The sequence below is a fragment of the Lutra lutra genome, chromosome 7 (assembly GCF_902655055.1).
Source record: "Lutra lutra chromosome 7, mLutLut1.2, whole genome shotgun sequence".
NCBI lineage: Eukaryota > Metazoa > Chordata > Mammalia > Carnivora > Mustelidae > Lutra > Lutra lutra.
The window spans coordinates 47,836,285-47,858,017 of NC_062284.1; the positions used below are offsets into that span (position 1 = coordinate 47,836,285).

The window sequence follows — 21,733 nt, forward strand, 5'->3', positions numbered from 1 at the left end:
TGGTAAAACTGAGTCCAATGGCAAATTTCACTAATGTAAAATCAGATTAATCTTAAAATCGAATAGTATTTCTAGCATACTTTGTGACCTTCAACAAATCTACGAACATTTCAGTCTTAGTTCCTTATTAGTTAAAGAGCAAATTGTTACCTAGTTCTTTTAGAAGTTATGCAGATTAATTAATGTTTGGAAAATGATTTGAACATTTAAATCAGTCTATAAATACCAAATAGCTGCTTCTTCCCTGCTGAGAGGGCTCAGGTAATTCATAACCTCTTCTAATAAAGGTAAAAATAGTGTACTTGAGCTATACAATTAAATGTGATTTATATGTAATACATATTAGTCTTTAAAAGCTAGAAACCATTTAATAGGAACAATTCATATTTCATAACTATAAAAAGGCATTTAATGACTTTAGAAAAGGTAATCATCTACTGTAACTGATTCAGATATCAAGTCTTTAACTCTTTCTGAGATTTTCCAGAGTCTACTCCAAGTTCATTTTTAACCTATTAATGTTGACTGATACATTTATCTTTTTTTTAACCTTTTATTTGTTTGTTTTAGAGGGAGGGAGAGAATCTTAAGAGCAGGGCTCCATCTCACAACCCTGAGATCATGAACTGAGCCAAAATCAATAGTCAGACAATTAACCAACTGAGCCACCCAGGGACCCCTGATATATCTATCTTGAAATTCTCCCAACTGAGCCACCCAGGGACCCCTGATATATCTATCTTGAAATTCTCCCAGTTTTCTCATTTTTTTTTTTTAACTCTCACAACCCTAATATGATTTCCTAGGAAATTTGCCTGTACAAAACTTTGCTGTATTCAAAACCTCTTCTGTCAAGATTTAGCACTTTTATATCATAGTCATTAAAATTGAACAAAATCTTAATAGTTCCTTTATTAACTACTATAGTGACTTTGCATAGTAGAAATCACAACATGTTAATTGCATTTAATTAACTATTTTAAATTACACAAACTCCTGACAGTAGACAATAGCACAGGGTACTCATGAGCAATAAAATTGGAGCTGCTATCGCTACTTTATTAAAACTTAATGAAACTATTCATAATCTTATTTATTGTTTACAAGAAGAAAACTGTGCTCCTTTTGAAAGCAAAACTGCCTACTGAAAACAGATTTTTGATTGTCTAGGTAAATGTTCAGAAGTTAATAAAAGGGTCTACCATATCGAACCTCACAGTTCTACCAGCCTCTCATCGCACTAATCCCTACTTCACGCCCATCCCTGTCCTCCAAGCAGATGCCAGGAAAGGTTAGTGATTCAATGACCATTTTATGTGCTGTGGAGTCTATGGGAAAGAGCATTGAGGTGGGATGTGGGATAGGGGGTCTGGGTTTGAATTCGGGCTCAGCCACTAATTCTCCTAGGTGACCTCAGACAAGTCAGGGTCTTCACCCTGGTCTGATTTTGCTCCTCTCTAAATCAGAAGGTTGGACTAGACAACAACTAGAGTCCCTCCCACCTCTAAAACCCATTGTCCTACTGAATTAATATTGATTGAGATGTTGGTGTTATTACATGTTAAAATTATCATTGTATGTATGTGATATTATTAGAAATTTTCAAGCTTCTGAGCAGAGAGTTTTTGTTTGTTTGTTTTTTTAGCAGATAGTTTCTGATGCTATTCTGGTAGCACTTAAAAAATTTATCTCAATATACTATTAAGCAAAAATATGAAGCCAGAATTAATGTAATGGCATTTAAATCATCATGTCTCAGTCTAAATTCTAGTGTTCGTGAAACCAGTGGATTTCTAGTTTTTAAACGAAAGGTCATATCATCTTCATCTCAGTATCCCTAGTGTCCAGAACCATGTTGGTTGAATGAATAAGCAAATGAAAGAGTAAGTAAATGAATGAGTAAGACCTGAGTATTTTAAGTACCTTCTCTACTTTTCTCTGCTACTTCATTTAATTGGCTGAAGTGTTGAAAAATGCCTAAGTAGATCCCCTTTTGTATGTCAAATACAACCAAGTGAAATGGTCTTTAATTATTCCCATCTTACTTTCCATCTGTTGTCTGGAATAGTTTGGACCTAAAGTTGGTTTCCAAAGGTTCTCTTGGTCTTTGGAGATAAAAAGTTCTCTCTGGTCTGTCTACTGACCTACTGCTTGAGGAAGAACAGAAGAACTCAGGAGAACCCAGCAACATTATAAGTCCCTTAATGTGTGAAGCTCACAACTGTAACTATTACTTTTCTAGTTATAAACCATTATTGTTCAGAGATCTTCGTGACATGTGATTTTATTTAGTTTACATATTTACTCCTTGGGAAGATGGAATGACTCCAGCAGAGTTCTTGCTTTAGTACCATCTTCTACTCTTCCTGATTCAAATTAGGGTTAATGAAATAGTGAATGAATCAATGAATCAGTGTCCACTTTGGTAATAGACATAATGAAAAAAATTGCTACAAAACAAAGGTGAATCTAGAGCCATGGCAGCTTGACCCAGGAAAAAAATCACATTTTCATCCCTCAACAATCCACCAGAGAACACAGGGTCTGCCATAATATTTGTAATTAATCAGTCAGTCAGTCAACATATATTTATTGATTACTCACCATATGTCTGGTACCATGCAAGGTAATAGAAGCATCAGGAAAGCTCAAGCTGCGGAAATGTGGACACAGTGTCTAGATTTTTTAACATGTTCTTGATGCCCTTAGCTGTCATCTCAGGTTCACACAAGTTCAGCCAGAGCTGAAGGATTAACAACACCCAGAAGAGAGAGTTGTTTTGGAAAATGCAGGATGAACTTTCTGACTTTTTCTCGAATTATCTTGTTACATCCAAAATAGAAAGCAAGCTTTGCTTTGCCTTGCCTTGCTTTCCTTTCCCTTCCTTTCCTTTTCAGTGGTTAAGAATATATGTCTCACAGTACATAAACCAAACTTTTAGGCTGTGTGTGACCTCAGGCAAATTGCTCTCTGGTCTTGTTTAATCAACTCCAAACTCTACAAACAAGGCAGGCTTGACTTGGACCTTCCCTCCATTCTCTGCTAACTGCTTTCTCTACCCTTGGCCACGTGCCCTTCCCCCTGCTCCTCACCAGGCCAAGCATATTTTCTTGTGGGCCTTTACAAGTGCCTCTATCTTTGCCAGGAAAAGTCATTTCCTTAAGCAACTCTTTTCCTTCATAGATGATCACGATTTTTAATACATTTATTGTGAGTTTATTTAATGTCTTCAGCCCTCCTACAGACTCCATGAGTTCTCTCTGGCTCACCACTGCATCCCCAGCCTCCAGAATAGCTCCTGCCACATAATAGGCACTTAACAAATACCAGTTGAATGAATGAATCAATGTCTAATCTCTAATCCATTCCACTGGAAAGTAAGAGTGTTATGAAAGTTTAATGAGACAATGGGATTAAGGGATGACTTCCCAAAACAGGTAAAATCATGGGTCTCATACAAATATAAAATGAACATATATGAAATATTTTATTTATTTAACTCGTCGATTAAAAGAGAGATCTGTAGGTGTACCTGGTGGCTCAGTTGCTTAAGTGTCCAACTCTTGGTTTCAGCTCAGGTCATGATCTCTTGCGTCTTAAAATCAAGACTTGGGTCAGGCTCCACGCTCAACAGGGAGTCTGCTTGAAGACTCTTTCCCTCTGCTCCTCCCCTGACTTGTGCTCACTCTTCCTCTTAAATAAGTAAATCTTTAAAAAAAAAAAAAAAAAAACGAGAGAGAGAGAGAGAGAGATCTATAGGATGTCACAACTGGTTTAAAGGAGAATGCAAAGGACACACATTTGTAGCTCAGGAATTTTAAAATAAATTAGCAAATAGATACAAAATTGACCTTTCTGTGGGAAGGAGGTGTGTTCCTTCACCAGATAGAATTTATTTTCAAGTCTATAGATAAGAATTATTTGTATTAGTATCAGCTTTTTTTTTTTTTACAAATGAACCTTAATCTCTACAGAGTTGTGAAATAGCTCAAACACTAAGTCCAGATAATTCCCAAAGACTTCAGCATTCCATTCAAAAGGTGTCCAGTAATCTCTTTTGCTTATTCCAAAACTTAAAAATATTCTTACAGTCTTCCACAATTTTCATTAAAATGATCTCCAAAAACAATTCCCCCCCCCCAAAATAAGGCTGGTCTCCTTAGGTTTGTTCTGATTATTTACACAGGTGGGCAAGAATAATCTGTCTTAAATTTGGTCTGCTGGAAATTTTCCTAAGGAATCTGATTGAACTTTTAAAATCCTCTATTATTGTCTTAAGGCTAGGAAATCAAGCCCAAGAAACTCTGCCCACCACATTTCAACTACAGGACCTATAAATTTGGGTAATTTCTTTTTGTCAAGAAGAGTTCCAAATATCCTAATGTTCTTGGGCCTGGACATGACCTTCCTACCACCTGCAAAAGAATGGAAACGCTATAAGCATGTACCAGTCCAGGTTTTTTTGAAGGCTTTGTAAACATTGGCTCCATAAAGTCAACCTTAGTTCTTTAAAAGTGACTTGTCATTCATGATTAATAAGTATCATTCTGAAATATGAAATTCCAGACAAGGTCTTAGTTGCATAAGTGATTTTTCCAATGATATCTTAGTAAAAGGAGAGCAGATTTTTACTGAAACTATGCAAGTAACTTATTGCCATGAAAAGTAAAGAGCCTCAAAGAGAGTGTCTGAATTTGGGAGACAAGGGTGAGCCATTTAAAGTATTAGAAGTTTGATTTCCTTATTTCCTAGAAATCTTAAGAATATTCGATTTACATAAGCACTTACTTCTCTCTGTAAGTCAACCTGAACAGAGTTTCTTCAATTTGAGACTTTACAATCTAATTTATTAGTACCATCTGGAGACAGCAAAACATTCTATATTCACAATGAGAGATAAAGGCCTTTCTGAATGACAGATACATAGACTTGCAGATACAGACATAGCTTATAGTGTCAACTCTATAATTTAAGCTACAGATGGAAAATGAACACTGAAACACACCTTCTGGTCCAGATACCACCTTCTTTGTGGGCATGACATTCTTAGCTGATTTGAGCTCAAAATACACAAGTGGAAAAGCAAAAGACTGAGAGACTATTTTCTCTATTGTCCCCTCACTCAACAAGGAATTAGATCTCTATAAGACATTAATCCATTTATGGAGATCACCAAATTCCCAGTCACTGTATCTACCAATAAGGAAATAACTTAGACATACACGAACCGAAAAAGAAAAATAAAACAAAAACAAAATTTAATAGGCAGAAATACTGAAATTAGAAAAACAGTCAATAAATTTCTATTGCCACTTTGAATTTGCTAACAAAATATATGCCTGGACCTGGTTCCCTGTGCAGTGCATCGTTTCTTCCAATTTCAGGTGACACTTCTGCTCATCTTGGCAAGATCTCCAAAATTATTAAAGGACATATGTATTTTATTTTATTTTTTTTTTTTAAAGATTTTATTTGTTTATTTGACAGAGAGAGATCACAAGTAGACAGAGAGGCAGGCAGAGAGAGAGAGAGGGAAGCAGGCTCCCTGCTGAGCAGAGAGCCCAATGCGGGACTCGATCCCAGGACCCTGAGATCATGACCTGAGCCGAAGGCAGCGGCCTAACCCACTGAGCCACCCAGGCGCCCCAGGACATATGTATTTTAAAGTAAAATCATGATTCTTATACAACTATAAAATGAACACATCAAAGATTTTATTGAACTCATTGATTAAATGAGGGTATCAGTAGGATGTTACAATTAGTTCCAAGGAGAATCCAAATAGACACTTTCACAAATCAAGAGTAGTGAAATAAATTTGCAAATGGACACACCACTAGCTTTTGGGGGATGACAGAACCATCATCCCTCTGTGTGACAGTTTATTCGCATGCATATAAAACAAGAAATATTTGCACTGATTTCAGTTTTCTATAAATTAATCTTAATCTCTAGAGAACTGTAAAAAAGACTCATCAAAAACAAAGGTGATTACAGGGGTCAGATAACCTCCAGAGGTTCCAGCATTTGAATGAAAAGATACCCAGCCTCTTTTGCTTATCCCAAAGTCTTAACTTTTTCCTTCTTGTGGTAAATGTACACACATGTGTTTATCTAAAATTAAGTTAATTACTCCAACCAGTACTAAAGCAAAAGTTAAAATCATGCCTATATTCTTTGGGATTCTCTCTGAGTTCAGTAATGAAAATATACAGAATTAGAAGGAGCTCTGTTTTTCACATCTGCAAATCAGGCATAGATCTTGGAAACGGGATTTAATATTTAAGGGTGGAAAATAGTTGTGAGGACAAAGAATTACTCTTAATATCTTAAAGTAGTTAAATCCAGTGTTAGAAAAATTAAAACCTGAAGTCCTCATTTCAAATGGAGCTTAAAGAGTTGTACTCTGGATGAGCAGTTCTTAAATTTTAGAAGTACAAAAGATTGATCTGGAATGCTTACTAAAAAATGTAGATTACTGGGCCCCAATTGTACCGACTCTCAAACTTCAGGGCACATAAATTATGTCCTGGAGTCTTCAATAATGCAGATCCTCAGGCCCTGATCTCAGAAGTTTAGACAGGCTCAGGAGAGGGCCCAGGAGCTTCATTTTAATAAGAAATTCTCCCCCCAAAATGATTCTGCAGTAAGCAAACTGAAGATTTCTCTTTGGAATCATTGTTTTACAAGTGAAGTCTTCTCCAGCTCCCCAATCCCTCAGTGTTCCTTTCTCTGAATTCCTGTAATACTAGACTTCAGTATCCTTAATAACAACATAACATTGTCATCGAGGTCCTCAGGCAAACAGAAACCGTATTTGCTCCCCTTAGAATTTGTGCCAACTTCTTCAGCTTAGTCCAGCTTGGTACACGGCTTGCAGACGAGGATTTCCTTGAGACCCAGAGTGCCTTACTGTCCTTCCTATTACATGAGAGCAACAAGAGGCTGAAGCCCTATCACAAGTGTGTTTCACATCCTCCCTGGCTTTCTGGCTTCCACACAATAGATCCACCTTAATGAAAGCATTACACCTGCCAGAAGGCTTTGCTCAATTCTTCCTTGATTGATTAATTTATTTAACAGTCTTTTGTCCTTCAAAAGCGCTGGTCCCAGCCATGCAGATATAGTACGAGTTCTAGGAATTGTCAATTAGGTGCGTTAATACTATCCATGTTGCACAATTACACTAAATTCATCTATTTGGGCAATCACATCTTCTGGTGATGTGAGAAATGTCTAAAAATAACTTTCTCTTTGTTATTGTTTTGTTTTGTTTTGTTTTTAGAGAGAGATATTGAAAGAGCAGAATGTGAGGGGCAGAGGGAGAGGGAGAGAGAGAATCTTCAGCAGGCTTCATGCCCAGCATGGAGCCCAACATGGGGCTCAATCTCATGACACTGAAATCATGACCTGAGCTGAAATCAAGAGTCAGCTGCTTGACTGACTGAGCCACCCAGGTGCCCCTAAAAATAACTTTCTTTTATAAAATATGACTCATTGTAACAACAGGAGAATAGTTACAAGCACATAGATTTTCTTTCTTTCAGAACAAAACCTCTCCTTGGTTATGAAGACTGTGTACTTGATTACTCCAAATTTTAAAAAGAATAACAATATTATCGATCATTGGAAATGTTATGTATAAAGAAGTTTTAGATCACACTTACCTTAAATACCTTAAAATGAATTTTTTAAAGATATTATTTATTTATTTATCAGAGAGAGCACAGCAGGGGGAGCGGCAGGCAGAGGCAGAGAGAGAAGGAGGCTCCACACTGAGCAAGGAGCCCCATGTGGGGCTCTACCCTAGAAACCTGGGACCATGACCCCAAGCCAAAGGCAGATGCTTAACCAACTCAGCCCCCCAGGCATCCTGAAATTATCTTAATACAGTTTATTTCATAATGCCACTATGGGAAATGCCATTTTATCTTGGGTTAGAATATTAAGCTTAAAAGAACGTGTACTATAGTGTTTTCTTCATGCAAAGGATTAAGGCACTAGATGTGCTTTCACAAATAAGATGAGTAGAGTAAGTTACACTTGAGAAATTCATAGAGCTCAGACTTTGTAGAAATGCTTGGAGTTAAAATCATATTCTTTTAACCTTCCTTTTCAGGGATTTTAAGTATGATTGAACGAGGACTGATTCCACCAACAGCAAGGATTACCTTTCAGAATCCACCCATTGTACCAAGAGCGGCTCCCCTGCATAATTTTGATGAAGCACATAAGATCCCAACTGCCGGTAAGACAGTCTTGCCTGAACGCTTGACTGGGGATACACAGGAATTACCTCCCACCAAAATCTAGTCTTCCAGTATCCAACTTGTATCTGCAATTATAGGACAAGATGACAGCTGTAACAGTTCTGAGTTTCACTTGACTAAATAAAGTAACTTTAGTCTCTTCATCGAATACCGACACACGGCCTGTTGGGTTAGAAGGTTGGTATTTTCAGGGGGCTCGCAGCTTGGTTGGGAAAACAATACAGACAGAACAAAGATAAATAACAATACAAAGAAGCATAGCATAAAAACCCAATGGATGTTAAAGTCTAGTGCTACAGGTGTTCAAAGGGACAGTTGTGGAGGGGGGAGATAATAGACTTCAAAGTAGAGCCTAGATAAAATCAGGTGTTCAAGAAAAGTGCCAACATGGGACTCTACTACTTGTGGAAACTCGGGCAAGCCATTTCCTTTGTCTGGGCTCCAGCTTCCCCAGTTATAAAATAAAGGGGTTGCGGCTAAATGAATTCATCTGTTCAACAAATATTTGTTGAATGCTTGCTTTATCAAAGGCAGCATTTAAGGGCTGGGGATCCAACAGAAAATAGAATAACTCAGACAACATTTCGGCCCCCATGGTGCTTACATTCCAGTGGGAGAAACAGATAACAAGCAGGTGAGTAAATGAGAATTTGAGCTAGTGGTAAGTGCTAGAGATAAAACAACATGAATGGTCACAATAAGGAAGTGGTCGCTTTGCTTGTGACGGAAGGGTCGGGGAATGCCTCTCAGAAGATGCATAAGGCTTGAGTTGAGGTGAGTTGAGGTACAAACGATCAGAAGAAGAAAAGATCTAGGGAAAAGCATTCTAGATATAGGCCAGCACAGATACAAGGGCCTAAGGACTAAAGAGGGAATGAGCAAGGGTGGTATAGCTGGAGAGCCAAAAGCCAGGGAAAGAAGGGAGGAGATGAGGCTGGAAAATAGAGGGGAATGACATGACATAAGCTGGAGCAGAGACTACAAGTTGTCCTCAGTATTCATTCTTCCCTATTTCCACAGTAATGGAGCCATGAGTGGGCACATGTCAGCTTAGCTAAAGACAACATTTCCCAGGCTTCCTTCCAGCTAGCTGTGCCCTGTGACCAGGTTCTGGACAAAGAGGAAGAAAGCAAAATAGGAAGAGAAACTTCTGGGCTGAGCCTATAAGAGGGAAGGAGCATGGTCTCCCCCTTTCCTTTCCTCTCTCTGGCTAGCTGGGAGGCAGATGTGATAGGGAAGCACTTGAGAGCCACAGGGGGAACTCCATGTTCCATCTCCCAAGTCCGGCAGAGCTGCCCTACCAACCTGGGACTGTCTTCCTTTCAACTCTTAGGTGAGAGAGAAATAAACTCTTAATTGGTTTAAACCACTCTATGAGTTTTAGGATCTTTCCCTGTAAACATATTTTACTATAGCAGAACTAGCATGAACTAGCAAACCACGATGAGGAGTTGGATTTAACTAAGTATAACAAGAGCCCACTAAAAGAAAACCACAGTCTGTTTTCCTTCATGAAAATAGAAAAATCCTCCACAAAATATTAACAAATTGAATTCCATAATATAAAGAAAGAATAATATATCATGACCAGGTAGAGTTTATCCTAATAATGCAAGACTGTTTTGACACTTAAAAAAATCAATCAATGTAAATCATCATATCAATAAACTAAAGAAGAAGAACCATATGACCATCTCCATCTTAATACATAAAAATAAAATAAAATGCAACATCCATTCAACAATAATACATTTTTTTTTAAAAAAACCTAAGCAAACTAAAAATAAAAGGGAACTTTCTCAGCCTGATACAGGGCCTCTACCACTAAAATCATACTTAATAGTGAAAGACCAACTGCTTTCTCTATAATTATGATCAGGAACAAGGCAAGGATGTCCACTCTTACCACACCTATTCAATATTGTATGGAAAGTCCTAGCCAATACAATGAGGTAAGAAAAAGAACAAAAAATAAAGAAATTAAACTGTCTCTCTTTAGGAACAGAATGATTACTACATAGAAAATTTGCAAGATCTAAAAAAAAGATAATAGAATAAATAAGAAAGTTTAGCATGGTTTCAGGATACCAAATTAACATATAAAATATAATTGAATTTCTATACACTAGAAATGAACAATTGGAAATTGAATTTTAAAAAACAATGCCAGGGTGTCTGGCTGGCTCAATCAATAGAGCATGTGAATTTTGATCTCAGGGTCACGAGTTTGAGCCCACGTGTAGTGTATACTTAAAACAACAACAACAACAAAAACAATGCCATTAAAATAATACCAAATAATTAAATACTTAGGCAGAAAACTAAAAAAAAATGTGCAAGATCTGTATATTAAAACTCCAAAATGCTAACTAAAAAAAATTCAAATAAGACCTAAATAAATGGAAAGGTAGGCCATGGTCACAGATTCAAAGACCCAATATTGTTATGTTAATCATCCCAAAGTTGTCTATATACTCAATGCACTCCGAATCAAGATCAATAGAATATTTTTGTAGAAATTGACAGGCCAATTCTAAAATTTATATGGAAAAGCAAACATGGTACAATAGCCAAAAGAATTTTGAAAAAGAAAAGGAACATTGGAGATCTCATGTTATCTGAGTTAGTATAAAGTTATAGTTATCAGAACAGTGTGGTATTAGCAAAATGATAAATACAGAGACCCATAGAGCAGAATAGAGAGTTCAGGAGTAGATCTACCCATATAAGGTCAATTGATTTTCAACAAGGACACAAAGGCAATTTAATGGAGAAAGAATAGTTTTTCAACAAATGGTGCTGGAACAACTGAAGATAGACGTATAGAGAACTTTGACCCATCCCTTGCACTATGTATAAAAATTTACTCAAAATCGATCATAGAACTAAATGTAAAGTCTAAAACTAAGAACTTTTACAAGAAAACAAAGGGGGAAAATTGTTGTTTCCTTGGGTTAGGCAAAGATTTTTTAAATACCATAAATCCATAAAAGTAAAAAAATGGGTTCATTGGACTTCATCAAAATTTAAAACTTCTACTCTTTTAAAGACGATATTAAGCAAATGAAAAGAAAAGCTACAGATTGAGAATTCATATTTCAAAACATGTACTTGATAAAGAATTTTTGCCCAGAATATATAAAAACTCTCAAAACTCAATAAGAAAATAAGCAATCCAATAACCTAATAGACAAAGGATTAAAACAGAAATTTTACCAAAGAAGACACATGGGTGGTAGATACATAAGTGAAAGCATGCTTAACATCAGTAGTTACTAGGGGAGTATATATTAAAACAAATCTTAATATATTTAAGATAATTGAAAAATGCTTGAGACACCTTGGTGTCTCAGTACCTGTTAGGCATCTGCCTTCAGCTCGGGTCATGAGCCTAGGATCCTGGGATTGAGCCCCACATCAGGCTCCCTGCTCATAATTGAAATCATACCATGCTTCTTTTCTAATCACAATGGTATGAAACTAGAAATGAATTACATTCAAAAAGAAAAATCTTATGATCATCTCCATATGTGAGAAAACTTAAAAATCACGTAATGCAACTCAACATTAATAATTGGCGGCGGGAGGGGTACCTCTGAGCAGAGTAGAAGTGTAAGAGTATTCTCTGACCCTGATTATTGCCTTCAGCCAAATATCCAGAGCCAATATTCTTTGTAGGCAAACTTTAGGAGCATTCTATCTTGCCATTAAAAGCAGAGACAGTTCAAGAATGACCACTACTGCCACCATCATTGAACACATCCTCGAGGCCCTAGCACACACAATAAGACAAAGAATGGAATGGAGACAAGGAGGGAGGGAGAAAGTGGCATCGGCCAGGAATGTATGGGACTGCAAATATCAGAAAACCTAACTACCAGTGATTTAACCAATGAGAAGAGTTCATTTGTCTCACATGTAAGAAATCAGGGAGTAGGCAGTGTAGGGCTGGTGGTACTCAATGGAAGAATTGAAACAGCTCTCTTTCTGTTTTATCTTCTTTGGATGTTTGAGCTCAACCTCATGCTTGCCACCTCCTGGTTCTGTGAAGGCTCCTACAGATCTGGGCCTTAACGTACACATTCGAGGCAGAAAGAGGGGAAAACAGCGGTTACCAGTTTCTTCCCAGAAAACCCTGGATGGACTTCCCCTTACATCTCACTGATCATATGGCTACTGTTAGGTCTAAGAAAGGCTGAGAAAGTGAATGTCTAGGCCTGGAGTTAGGTTTAGGGTTAAGGTCAGGATTTGGGACATACTTATACTGAATTCTTACACAATAAGTTATGCTCGTTACAATTCATTCATAAAAATTCTTTGTTGGATATTAAATATATTTACTATTTGGGCCATATTTACACTAAAACATTATTTGTTGTTTATCTAAAATTAAAATGTAACTGTATGTCCTCTAAAAATTTTGTTTGCTAAATCTGGTGTCCTTTGGAGCTGGGCATATTGAAAAAAGAATATGTTTTAAAATTAGCAAGAATGAAATGTTATTGGGCATGTACATAACAGGAACTAATATAGAAGCACACAGGGTTGTCCAGAAAGACAAGATTTTTTCCTCCTGATATTATTAACTCTGACAAAGTTTATCCTACAGATCTTTCCAGAGGGAAAATTGAATAGCAAAATATAGGCAGTACCTTATGATATAATTCTATTGGAGATGCACATTCTTCAAATGCATGTGTCCCAAAAAACTTAAAGCTACATGCAGTTATAATTCAGTGACAGAATTTCTGCAGGTAACTAATAAAAACTTTTTAGAAATTTTAGATATACCATTAACTGTGGATTACCCATATGAAATTACAAATCTTTTAGATCTTTATCTACCAAATTTCATTAAAATTTTACTAAAATCCTTTCAAAATTATGCCTACCCAAAAACTTGTCAGCTGCTGTTTTGTTTCAACGTGAGAACTTAACCATAAATCTCACACTCATCTGTAGGAACCTGATAGTTTAACCAACAGTACACTGAGCCTGCAGACACCAGGAATAACAGGGCTTTACAGGTGAATCTGTGGATTTCAAGTAGCCCAAGTGCCCGGGTGTGGAGTGGTCTTCAGATGTGGGAGGACATAGTCCAAGTGAACAACAGGGTAGGAGAGCATAGAGGTCAAGGCAAAACCTGTATGTTTAAAATGGAGTCTTCAGGGGCATCTGGGTGGCTCAGTGGGTTAAGCCTCTGCCTTTGGCTCGGGTCATGGTCCCAGGGTCCTGGGATCGAGCCCCGCATCGGGCTCTCTGCTCAGCGGGGAGCCTGCTTCCCCCTCTCTCTCTCTGCCTGCCTCTCTGCCTACTTGTGATCTCTGTCAAATAAATAAATAAAATCTAAAAAAAAAAAAAAAGGAGTCTTCGCACAGTCTAGGCAACTGCCAGGCTCCAGGAAGGGAAGAGCCAAGAAAACCGAAAACCAGGTCAAACCAGCTTGATCAGAGGCAACCAACAAATGCCTTTTGTGGAGATAAATTTTATTATTAGATTCTGGAATCCCTACTACTTTTTTAAGAGATGGCCGAAGTGATTGCTTGCGGCCAACCTGTGAAATGGGAACTGGGTCCAAACTGTGTGCTGGTGTGCTGTATTTGATCGGTGTCCGCCCATACTTTCTCAGATGAAATGGACAGAGAAGGGGTTGAACTAAGAGAGTTGAAAGAAACCTCACTTCTTTGACTCAATTTACTACTTAAGTAAACTATTTTTGTTTTCTTTCTTGGGAAGAGTAGTATATGGATTTTTCACCCCTGAGAATGTCAGACTTGAGCTATTTGTACAGGGCAGTTGGATTTGCCACCAGGCGACAGGCGAGATGCGATTTCTCTCCCAAGCATTGTCTAGCAGTGAGGCCTACCACCTATGGACCAGACGTGTTCTCTAAACATTGTTGCTCTGAGATTTAATTAATTTCAAAAATGATATTTACTGTGTTTTTTTCACTTGTATTATTTCTCCCAACCCATTGAAATTCTTCCAAATCATCTTTTTTACTGACCACACAATAGAATAGTCTACCATGTGCAGTTATATTAACTTCCTTATTAAATGAACTTGGGAATATGGCTATTTGAAGAGCTCTTATAGCAAAAATTTTGTGAGGATTTTATTTATTTTACTTGAGAGAGAGACAGAGCACAAGCAGGGGGAGGGGCAGAGGGAGAGGGATCAGCAGACTCCCCACAAAGCATGGAGCCAAACATTGGGCTGGATCCCAGGACTCCAAGATCATGACCTGAGCCAAAGGCAGACACTTAACCATTTGAGCCACCCAGGCACCGCACAAAATGTTTTTATATGACAAATATTACTCTTTAATGCGCTTGCTTTTAAGATGTGCCTTTTTGTCTGGGGAGTGTGCACAAAATGAGTTGACCTTATATTCTGAAGGAACAGTTGCTATCCCATGCTTTTGACTTTCCTTTTGAAATCAGTGATCACAAACGTTTCATTGAATTGATAGAGGCAAGACAATAGTGAACAGTGACAGAGCCATTTGACTTTCAAGTGGCAGACCCAATAGCATCCACCCAGTGACTCAGCCTTTTTCTGGAAGAGGTAACAATGCACCACCTCCATCCACAGCCCCTTTGGCTACACTTCCAAAACCACAGCCGATTCCCGTGGAAGCAAAGAAGTTCTCTTCCAAGAAACAAAGATCAAAGGTATTCATACCTCTTCTTTTTTTTTAAGTTTATTTATTTATTTAGAGCGCATGAGTGGAGGCAGGGGCAGAGCGAGAAGCAGACTCACCCCTGAGCAGGGAGCCCAATGCTGGGTTCAATCCCAGGACCCTGAGATCATGATCTGAGCCCGAGGCAGACGCTTAACCCACTGAGCCACCCAGGCACCCCTCATGCTTTTAACTAACAGAAGAAAATTGTTAAATACAATATTCTCCGTTAGATGTTTAGTAATACACACATATTACAGAGTTGTAACTTTCATAGAGAAATAAATACTATTTTGGCTGCTGGGAAGCATTTGATTTTTAAAGGGGGATTGCTGTTTGTACAGCAATGTATGGCATGGCAAACTTTATCATGACAGTATCCATGGGGTCTTAAAAAATTCAATCATGTCACATTGTGACTAAATGACTGGGCCAACCTATACCACTAACTGGGTCAAGAGTCCTGAATACGAAAGCTATTGCTTTATATCCAAATTCATGTTGCACAGGGTATGTTCTTACGAGGTTTTACTCTACTTCATTCTCTTTAAGCATAGGATAAAAAGCAAGCTCTCCAGTTTGGCAAAGATATTCTAATGAGGAAAGGGAAGAAATTCTGTCTTCTCTAACATTAGGACCTCATGGTACAACATAATTAATCCTTCTGGAGATTGTCCAGGTTTAAAGGTGCTGGACTTTGGAAGCTTGCTTTCTTACGTTTATAAGCCACAGAGTTGTGATAATTGAAACTTTTCACCAGAAAAAGGAGACAGCTGGCAGGGTCTTTTTCTGAGCTTACCCTATGTGGTCATATTTATAGCTGCTCCATTAAAAAGATTAAAAAAAGCAAGGAAGAAAGAGAAATGGAAGAGTGGCAGAGAAGAAATGAATTCTACTGTCTCTACGTAGTAGACTGTTACCTGCTCTTCCCAGACCTTCTTAACACCCAAATCTTCCTCAAGATGCTTCCCCTGCATTTGCAGCCCTGGTGGGCTGTGTCTCCCCTTAAGAGATTTCCAAGCTGTTTATGTAGCAGCGTGTCATGTGACACCCCAGTTGCCATGGCAAATATTTGTGTTTCAAGAAAAATGTGGGTAAAAAAAAAAAAACAAAACTGATGTAAATGGCCAAATCCCTAGACAGACAGGCCTTCGGGCTAGTGTTTGGCCTGCACCACGATTGTTTCAAATTCAGCTGTTTAACAGGCTGTGCGAAGGCCACGGGCTAATGTGCATAATGGGAGCAGGCGGGGGCACCTGTTTTGATTCTCACCATGTTTGAGCTCTCAAGTCCCACAGTGTTACAGACAACAGATCTACAGGTAATACAAACATCACTAGGTTTTCTGCGGTAATCGATCTGAATCCGAAAAAAAAGTTTTGTTTTAATAAAGACACTTAAGGAGGGCTAATTAGCCCTGCCTTTCATATCCTCTCTGCTGACTTCACGAAGCTTTCCCCTAGTGCTGGGGCAGTCATATATAAAGACTCTTTCCTGTGGTCTTGAATGGGTACGTTTCTGAATCGGCTGTTCAATGGTAAATGTAATTATTCCTGTGCTCTGTGAAAAGCGTCCTAGCATGGAAGTGAAAAGGCTCACCGAAACCCTGACGGAGCCAGAACAGACCTTAGGTCAGCGTCCACCATTGGACAGCGCGGTGCCACACGGAGAAGCCCTTTCTTGGAAATACTCCTTTCAGTGTCCCCTAGAAGCGGGACTTGGCATCTGACTATAGTTGTTGTTGTAAATATTTACTTTGTCAAACTCTCTCTTCAAATCAAACAGGGCTCTTGGCAAGCAAGGCAGGATCGTCTGGGGTGGGAAAGGTCTTTCTAATTATTAGCTCCTGCCTGCATAGAAAGAGGGAACAGGCTGGCCCAGCGGGGGAAGCTGGGGGAAGGAGGTGGGGGGAGGCTCTGTGCTATTTGTTTTGTAAAATTGCCCATGAGAGTCATTTTGATTTAAACTGTGTCTCATTCTTCATTGTAGGGGAAAGGCAAAAGGTCAAGAGGACATCATGATAAGAAGGTCTGTAATTTGTGTGACTAGTTGAAATTTGGGGTTTGTCACCTGATGTCCCTTCCTTTTGCTGCAGGGCAAAAGTATGGGAGGCCGGTGACAGCTGGAGACTGCAGCAAAAGTTCTTTTGCTCTTCTTTTATAAAAGAAATTAGATCATGCCTTCAGAAAAAAAAAAAAAAGAAAGGTTCATTTAAAGTGAAAAACCTTCCCCAACCCCCTTCAGTTAGGACTGAATTACTTCCCAGGCTTCAACCCAGAAACGTGATTTAACATCCTCAAAATCTGGCTGAATCACAATGGTCTTCAACCTCAATCTAGGATCCTCATCTTTTGAAAGTCCACTTGAAAAGGAATAAAATGCTAAAAAATTTCACTTGGCCCCCAGCATGTGCATACGTGTGTGTGTGTGTGTGTGTGTGTGTGTGTGCACGCATCCATACACACGTACACACGCACACATGCATATATGAGGTCACTGGTAAGGGTATGGGACTTAGAGCGAAGCTGCCTAAAACCAACAAGGTAACAAAACTTTGGGGGAATGACATCGTTCCCACAGACAAGTACGTGCCAGTAAAGAACATTCCACTGGGTCATGCGTGAGTCATAAATGTTCTGTACTTGAAGCAGCGAAGAGCTGGATTCTTCTCTAACAGAGGAATTTTGAGCAAGTCACTGAAATTCTTGGTGCCTCAGTTCCTCCTCTGACAAATGGGGATAATAGCTCTTTTCCTAGAATTTTGCTATATTAGCGCTGTTAATGTGTGTGGAAATACTCTGGAATTATAAAGCACTTATCAGAATTCACTAGCCTATTTTTAAGAACATCTTCTAGGCCTCTGTTCCTTTGGGGATCTTATCAGAAAGAATTTCACAGGGAGCTTAGCCATCCCTGTTCAAGGAAAAAGAACCCATCTTTTGGGTTTCCTTGTAGTTCTGCAAGGGTGGGACTAGACAGAGCTGTACTTAAAACAATGACTGCATACGGGCCTTCTGAACCGAGACAGATTGCTCCCGTGTAAACTAATCAATGCACTCAGAACCTTCCTCCTGCTTCCCTTGACTTCTAGCTGGTGAGAAATTGTGAGCTTGCTTCTACACTTTAAAAAGGATGTGCTTTAAGAACACTAAGGCATGATGTATCTGGAAGATTTAGAACAGCGAAAGTTGATTGAGGATGTTCTTAGAACATGACAGTAAGCACCTTCCACACCCCCCGAATGCTCACAGCAGCCCTAGAACCTCCGTACTGTCATTGTCCTCAGGCCCACGCAGTTGGTCAAAAGGGTGCAGGGGATCCAGATGACAGAATGAGTCTCCAGAGTCCCCACTCCTACACACAAGGTTATGAACTCTTCCACATGAGCTGGTTTTTCAAATGTTACCACCACTAGGATGATAACTACTACTGACTACCACAACCACTGCCACTACTACTAACTATTAGCACCTTGCACATATCACGTGCTTACTCTGTGCCCTCCATGGTTCCTATGCTTTACGTGGATTAGCTCACCTCATTTGACAATATCTCTGTGCAGTAGGTACTATTATTATTCCCATTTTCCTGGAAGGACCCAAATATGAAGAAGTTAAGGTCATCTACCTAGTAAGTGACAGAGCCAGCATACAGAACAGGGCCACGCAGCAGCCAGAGCCCCAAAGCACTAGAGAGTTTTTAAACTTCCAATCATTTTTGGTGGAAATCTTTCTAAAAGATCCCATCTCTCTGCCTTCCTGAAATAACTAACATCTTCTCTCCCAGTATCACATATGCAGAGAGCCCGTTTCTGGTCATTTTTCATTTGTTTCCTCCACACTCAGGACACTGCTTGTCACCTCTGCTGTCATGTCTGCTTTCGCTGGCTCTGACTTTAAGAGACTTTTCTGGGGGCGCCTGGGTGGCTCAGCGGGTTAAGCCGCTGCCTTCGGCTCAGGTCATGATCTCAGGGTCGTGGGATCGAGCCCCGCATCGGGCTCTCTGCTCGGCGGAGAGCCTGCTTCCTCCTCTCTCTCTGCCTGCCTCTCTGCCTGCTTGTGATCTCTCTCTGTCAAATAAATAAATAAATAATCTTTAAAAAAAAAAAAAAAAGAGACTTTTCTGTCTTCTAGCTCATTAACCAAACAACCAAGACTCAAGAAGTGGAAGGATAAAGTGGAGACAGGCCCTGCACAAGGATCCAAGGAATAAGATAATACACAGTGGTAGACTTTGTAGTTATTTCAGAAATCTAAGGCCAGTCTTTTCAGGGCTCTAGTTCACATGTGGTTAAAGTTGCTAAAACTGCCTCTCTCAGCAAATATATCTTTTTATTATCTCAAGGCAGTCATGTTAACTATGTTAAGATCCACTTAATTTCAATTAATCTTTTGATAATAAAAAATCTCTTTTATGGGTCAAACAAGCAAACAAATATATTTATTGGACATAAGGGTCCAGGTTAATTCATGAGTGTGTTTGCTTCTGGAAATGGAGGAGGGAGAAGAAAGGGCTAAAAAGAAATAGGAAGACAATTTCAATTGTACCTTATGTGCTTTTTAAAAAATTTTCAACACATATATAAATAATTTAAATATCTCTAAATCTTATAAATAATTATAAATATATAAAATATACTATATTTTAAAATGTAAAATATATTTTACATTTATATATAATGTAAATATAAATTTATATTTATCTTAATATATATTTATGTTTACATTACAATAATATAAATATATTTTTTAAAATATATATTTTTAAAAATATATATTTTTGTCTTCTTTGCTTCAGAGAGATATATATATCTCATATATACATCATAAATATTTTATATTAGCTAATGTTATGTACTTCGCCTTCATGTAGATTCCTCTGGTTTAAACTACTGGACTTTTGGGGCGCCTGGGTGGCTCAGTGGGTTAGGCCGCTGCCTTCGGCTTAGGTCATGATTTCGGGGTCCTGGGATCGAGTCCCGCATCGGGCTCTCTGCTCAGCAGGGAGCCTGCTTCCCTCTCTCTCTCTCTCTCTCTCTCGGCCTGCCTCTCCATCTACTTGTGATCTCTCTCTGTCAAAAAAAAATAAAAAATAAAAAAAATAAACTACTGGACTTTTGCAGCTTGCTTTCTTACATTTATGAGCCACAGATATATATAATATACATATACATATAAATATGTAATATATATGTGTGTGTATATATAAATACATGTGTGTATATATATGTATGTACATATGTATACATGTATATATGTGTATATATATGTATGTACATATGTATACATGTATATATATGTATATATATGTATTTATATAAATACACACACACACACATATATATAGCAAAGAAGATAAAAGATTAACATGTGCCCATGGTAGTTTTTTATATTATTTTTCTGTACTTCCCTGTATTTTCAAAACTATTTTCCAAATTGGAGAAAAAAACAAAAGAAAATCCTATTTCAAAAGACATACCTCTCTGTAAAATCTCCTTTGCTACAGAAAGAACAGGTTTGGGTGACAACCTTTAGTGTCAATTTTGGAGTCTTGCTTTTCTTAGTCATTGTTACATTGTTACTTTCTTTAGTATTTCCCCAGTGTATTACTCTTGATCCTTTTGTTAAAAAATTGTGATTATTTTATAGATGAGTCAGCTGAACTATTTTAAAAGAAGCAACATGTGTGACAGGGACACTGTCCCTGTCCAGTCTCATTTCCTCCCATCTGTAGAAGGAGAGGATTAAACCAGCTCGGTTTTTTACAAAACGTCCATAGCCCCTACAACATTCACCCTAAGACCCCCCGGGAAAAGAAAAAAGTGGAAGTTCCCAGTAGGTGGGGCTCTAGACCCCTCACACCCACAGCAGCTGTGTTAACTGTGTCCCTCTTTACAATCAGATTATATTGTTTCCGAACAAAGTATTCCAGGTTTGAAAATATATACTTTGAAAACCACCAGGTGATATCTAGCAGCAGTTTTAGCTTTAATGTGACCTATCTACTGAAGGAAATAAGCCCACTTCTTTGTTTCTGTTTACTGAAGTGTAATTAACCTACAGTGTTAGGTTAGTTTCAGGTCTTCAATAGGCTGATTCAACAATGCTTTAAGTACTCAGTGCTCATCCCAAGTGTACCCTTAATCCCCTTCACCTATTTCACCCAACCCCCACACACCTACACCTCCCCTCTGGCAACCACAAGTTTGTTCTCTGTATTCAAGAATCTGGCTTTCTGTGTCTCTTTTTTTCTTTGTTCATTTTCACTTAGCATGATACCTTCTAGATCTGCACACATTGTTGCAAATGGCAAGATCTCGTTCTTTTTTACGGCCCAGTAATAATCCAGTGTGTGTGTGTGTGTGTGTGTGTGTGTGTACACTGCATCTTCTTTCTTCTTTATCCATTCATCTGTGAATGGACACTTGGGCTGTTTCCATATCTTGACTATTGTAAATAATGTTGCTATAAACATAGGGGGGAGGCTTGTATCTTTTCAAATTGTGGTTTCGTTCTCTTTAAGTAAATACCCAGTAGTGGAATTACTGGATCATGTGGTAATTATGTTTTTAAAATTTTTGAAGAAATTCCATACTGTTTACCTCTTGGCCACACCAGTTTGCATTCCCACCATCAGTGCAAGAGGGTTCCTTTTTCTCCACATCCTAACAATTGTTATTTCTTTTATTTTTAACTTTAGCCATTCTGGTGGGTGTAAGGTGATATGTCATTGCAGGTTTTATGTGCATTTCCTTGATGATTAGTGATGTTGAGCTTTGTTT

General features: G+C 38.4%; 1 protein-coding gene across 7 annotated transcripts in view; it reads left to right on the forward strand.

Annotated features, from left to right (window-relative positions):
- IQCH (IQ motif containing H) overlaps positions 1-21,733 on the forward strand; it is a 189,211-nt gene that overhangs the window by 58,410 nt on the left and 109,068 nt on the right. For 5 of the 7 annotated variants that reach the window (XM_047738468.1, XM_047738469.1, XM_047738470.1 and 2 more), the window contains 4 exons: positions 1,171-1,291; positions 8,120-8,248; positions 14,865-14,944; positions 16,942-16,980. In XM_047738468.1, coding sequence (XP_047594424.1) covers positions 1,171-1,291; positions 8,120-8,248; positions 14,865-14,944; positions 16,942-16,980 — 369 coding nt within the window. Of the gene's footprint in view, positions 1-1,170; positions 1,292-8,119; positions 8,249-14,864; positions 14,945-16,941; positions 16,981-21,733 lie in introns of those variants that run through there. The other 2 variants (XM_047738474.1, XM_047738473.1) reach the window with 2 other exon arrangements.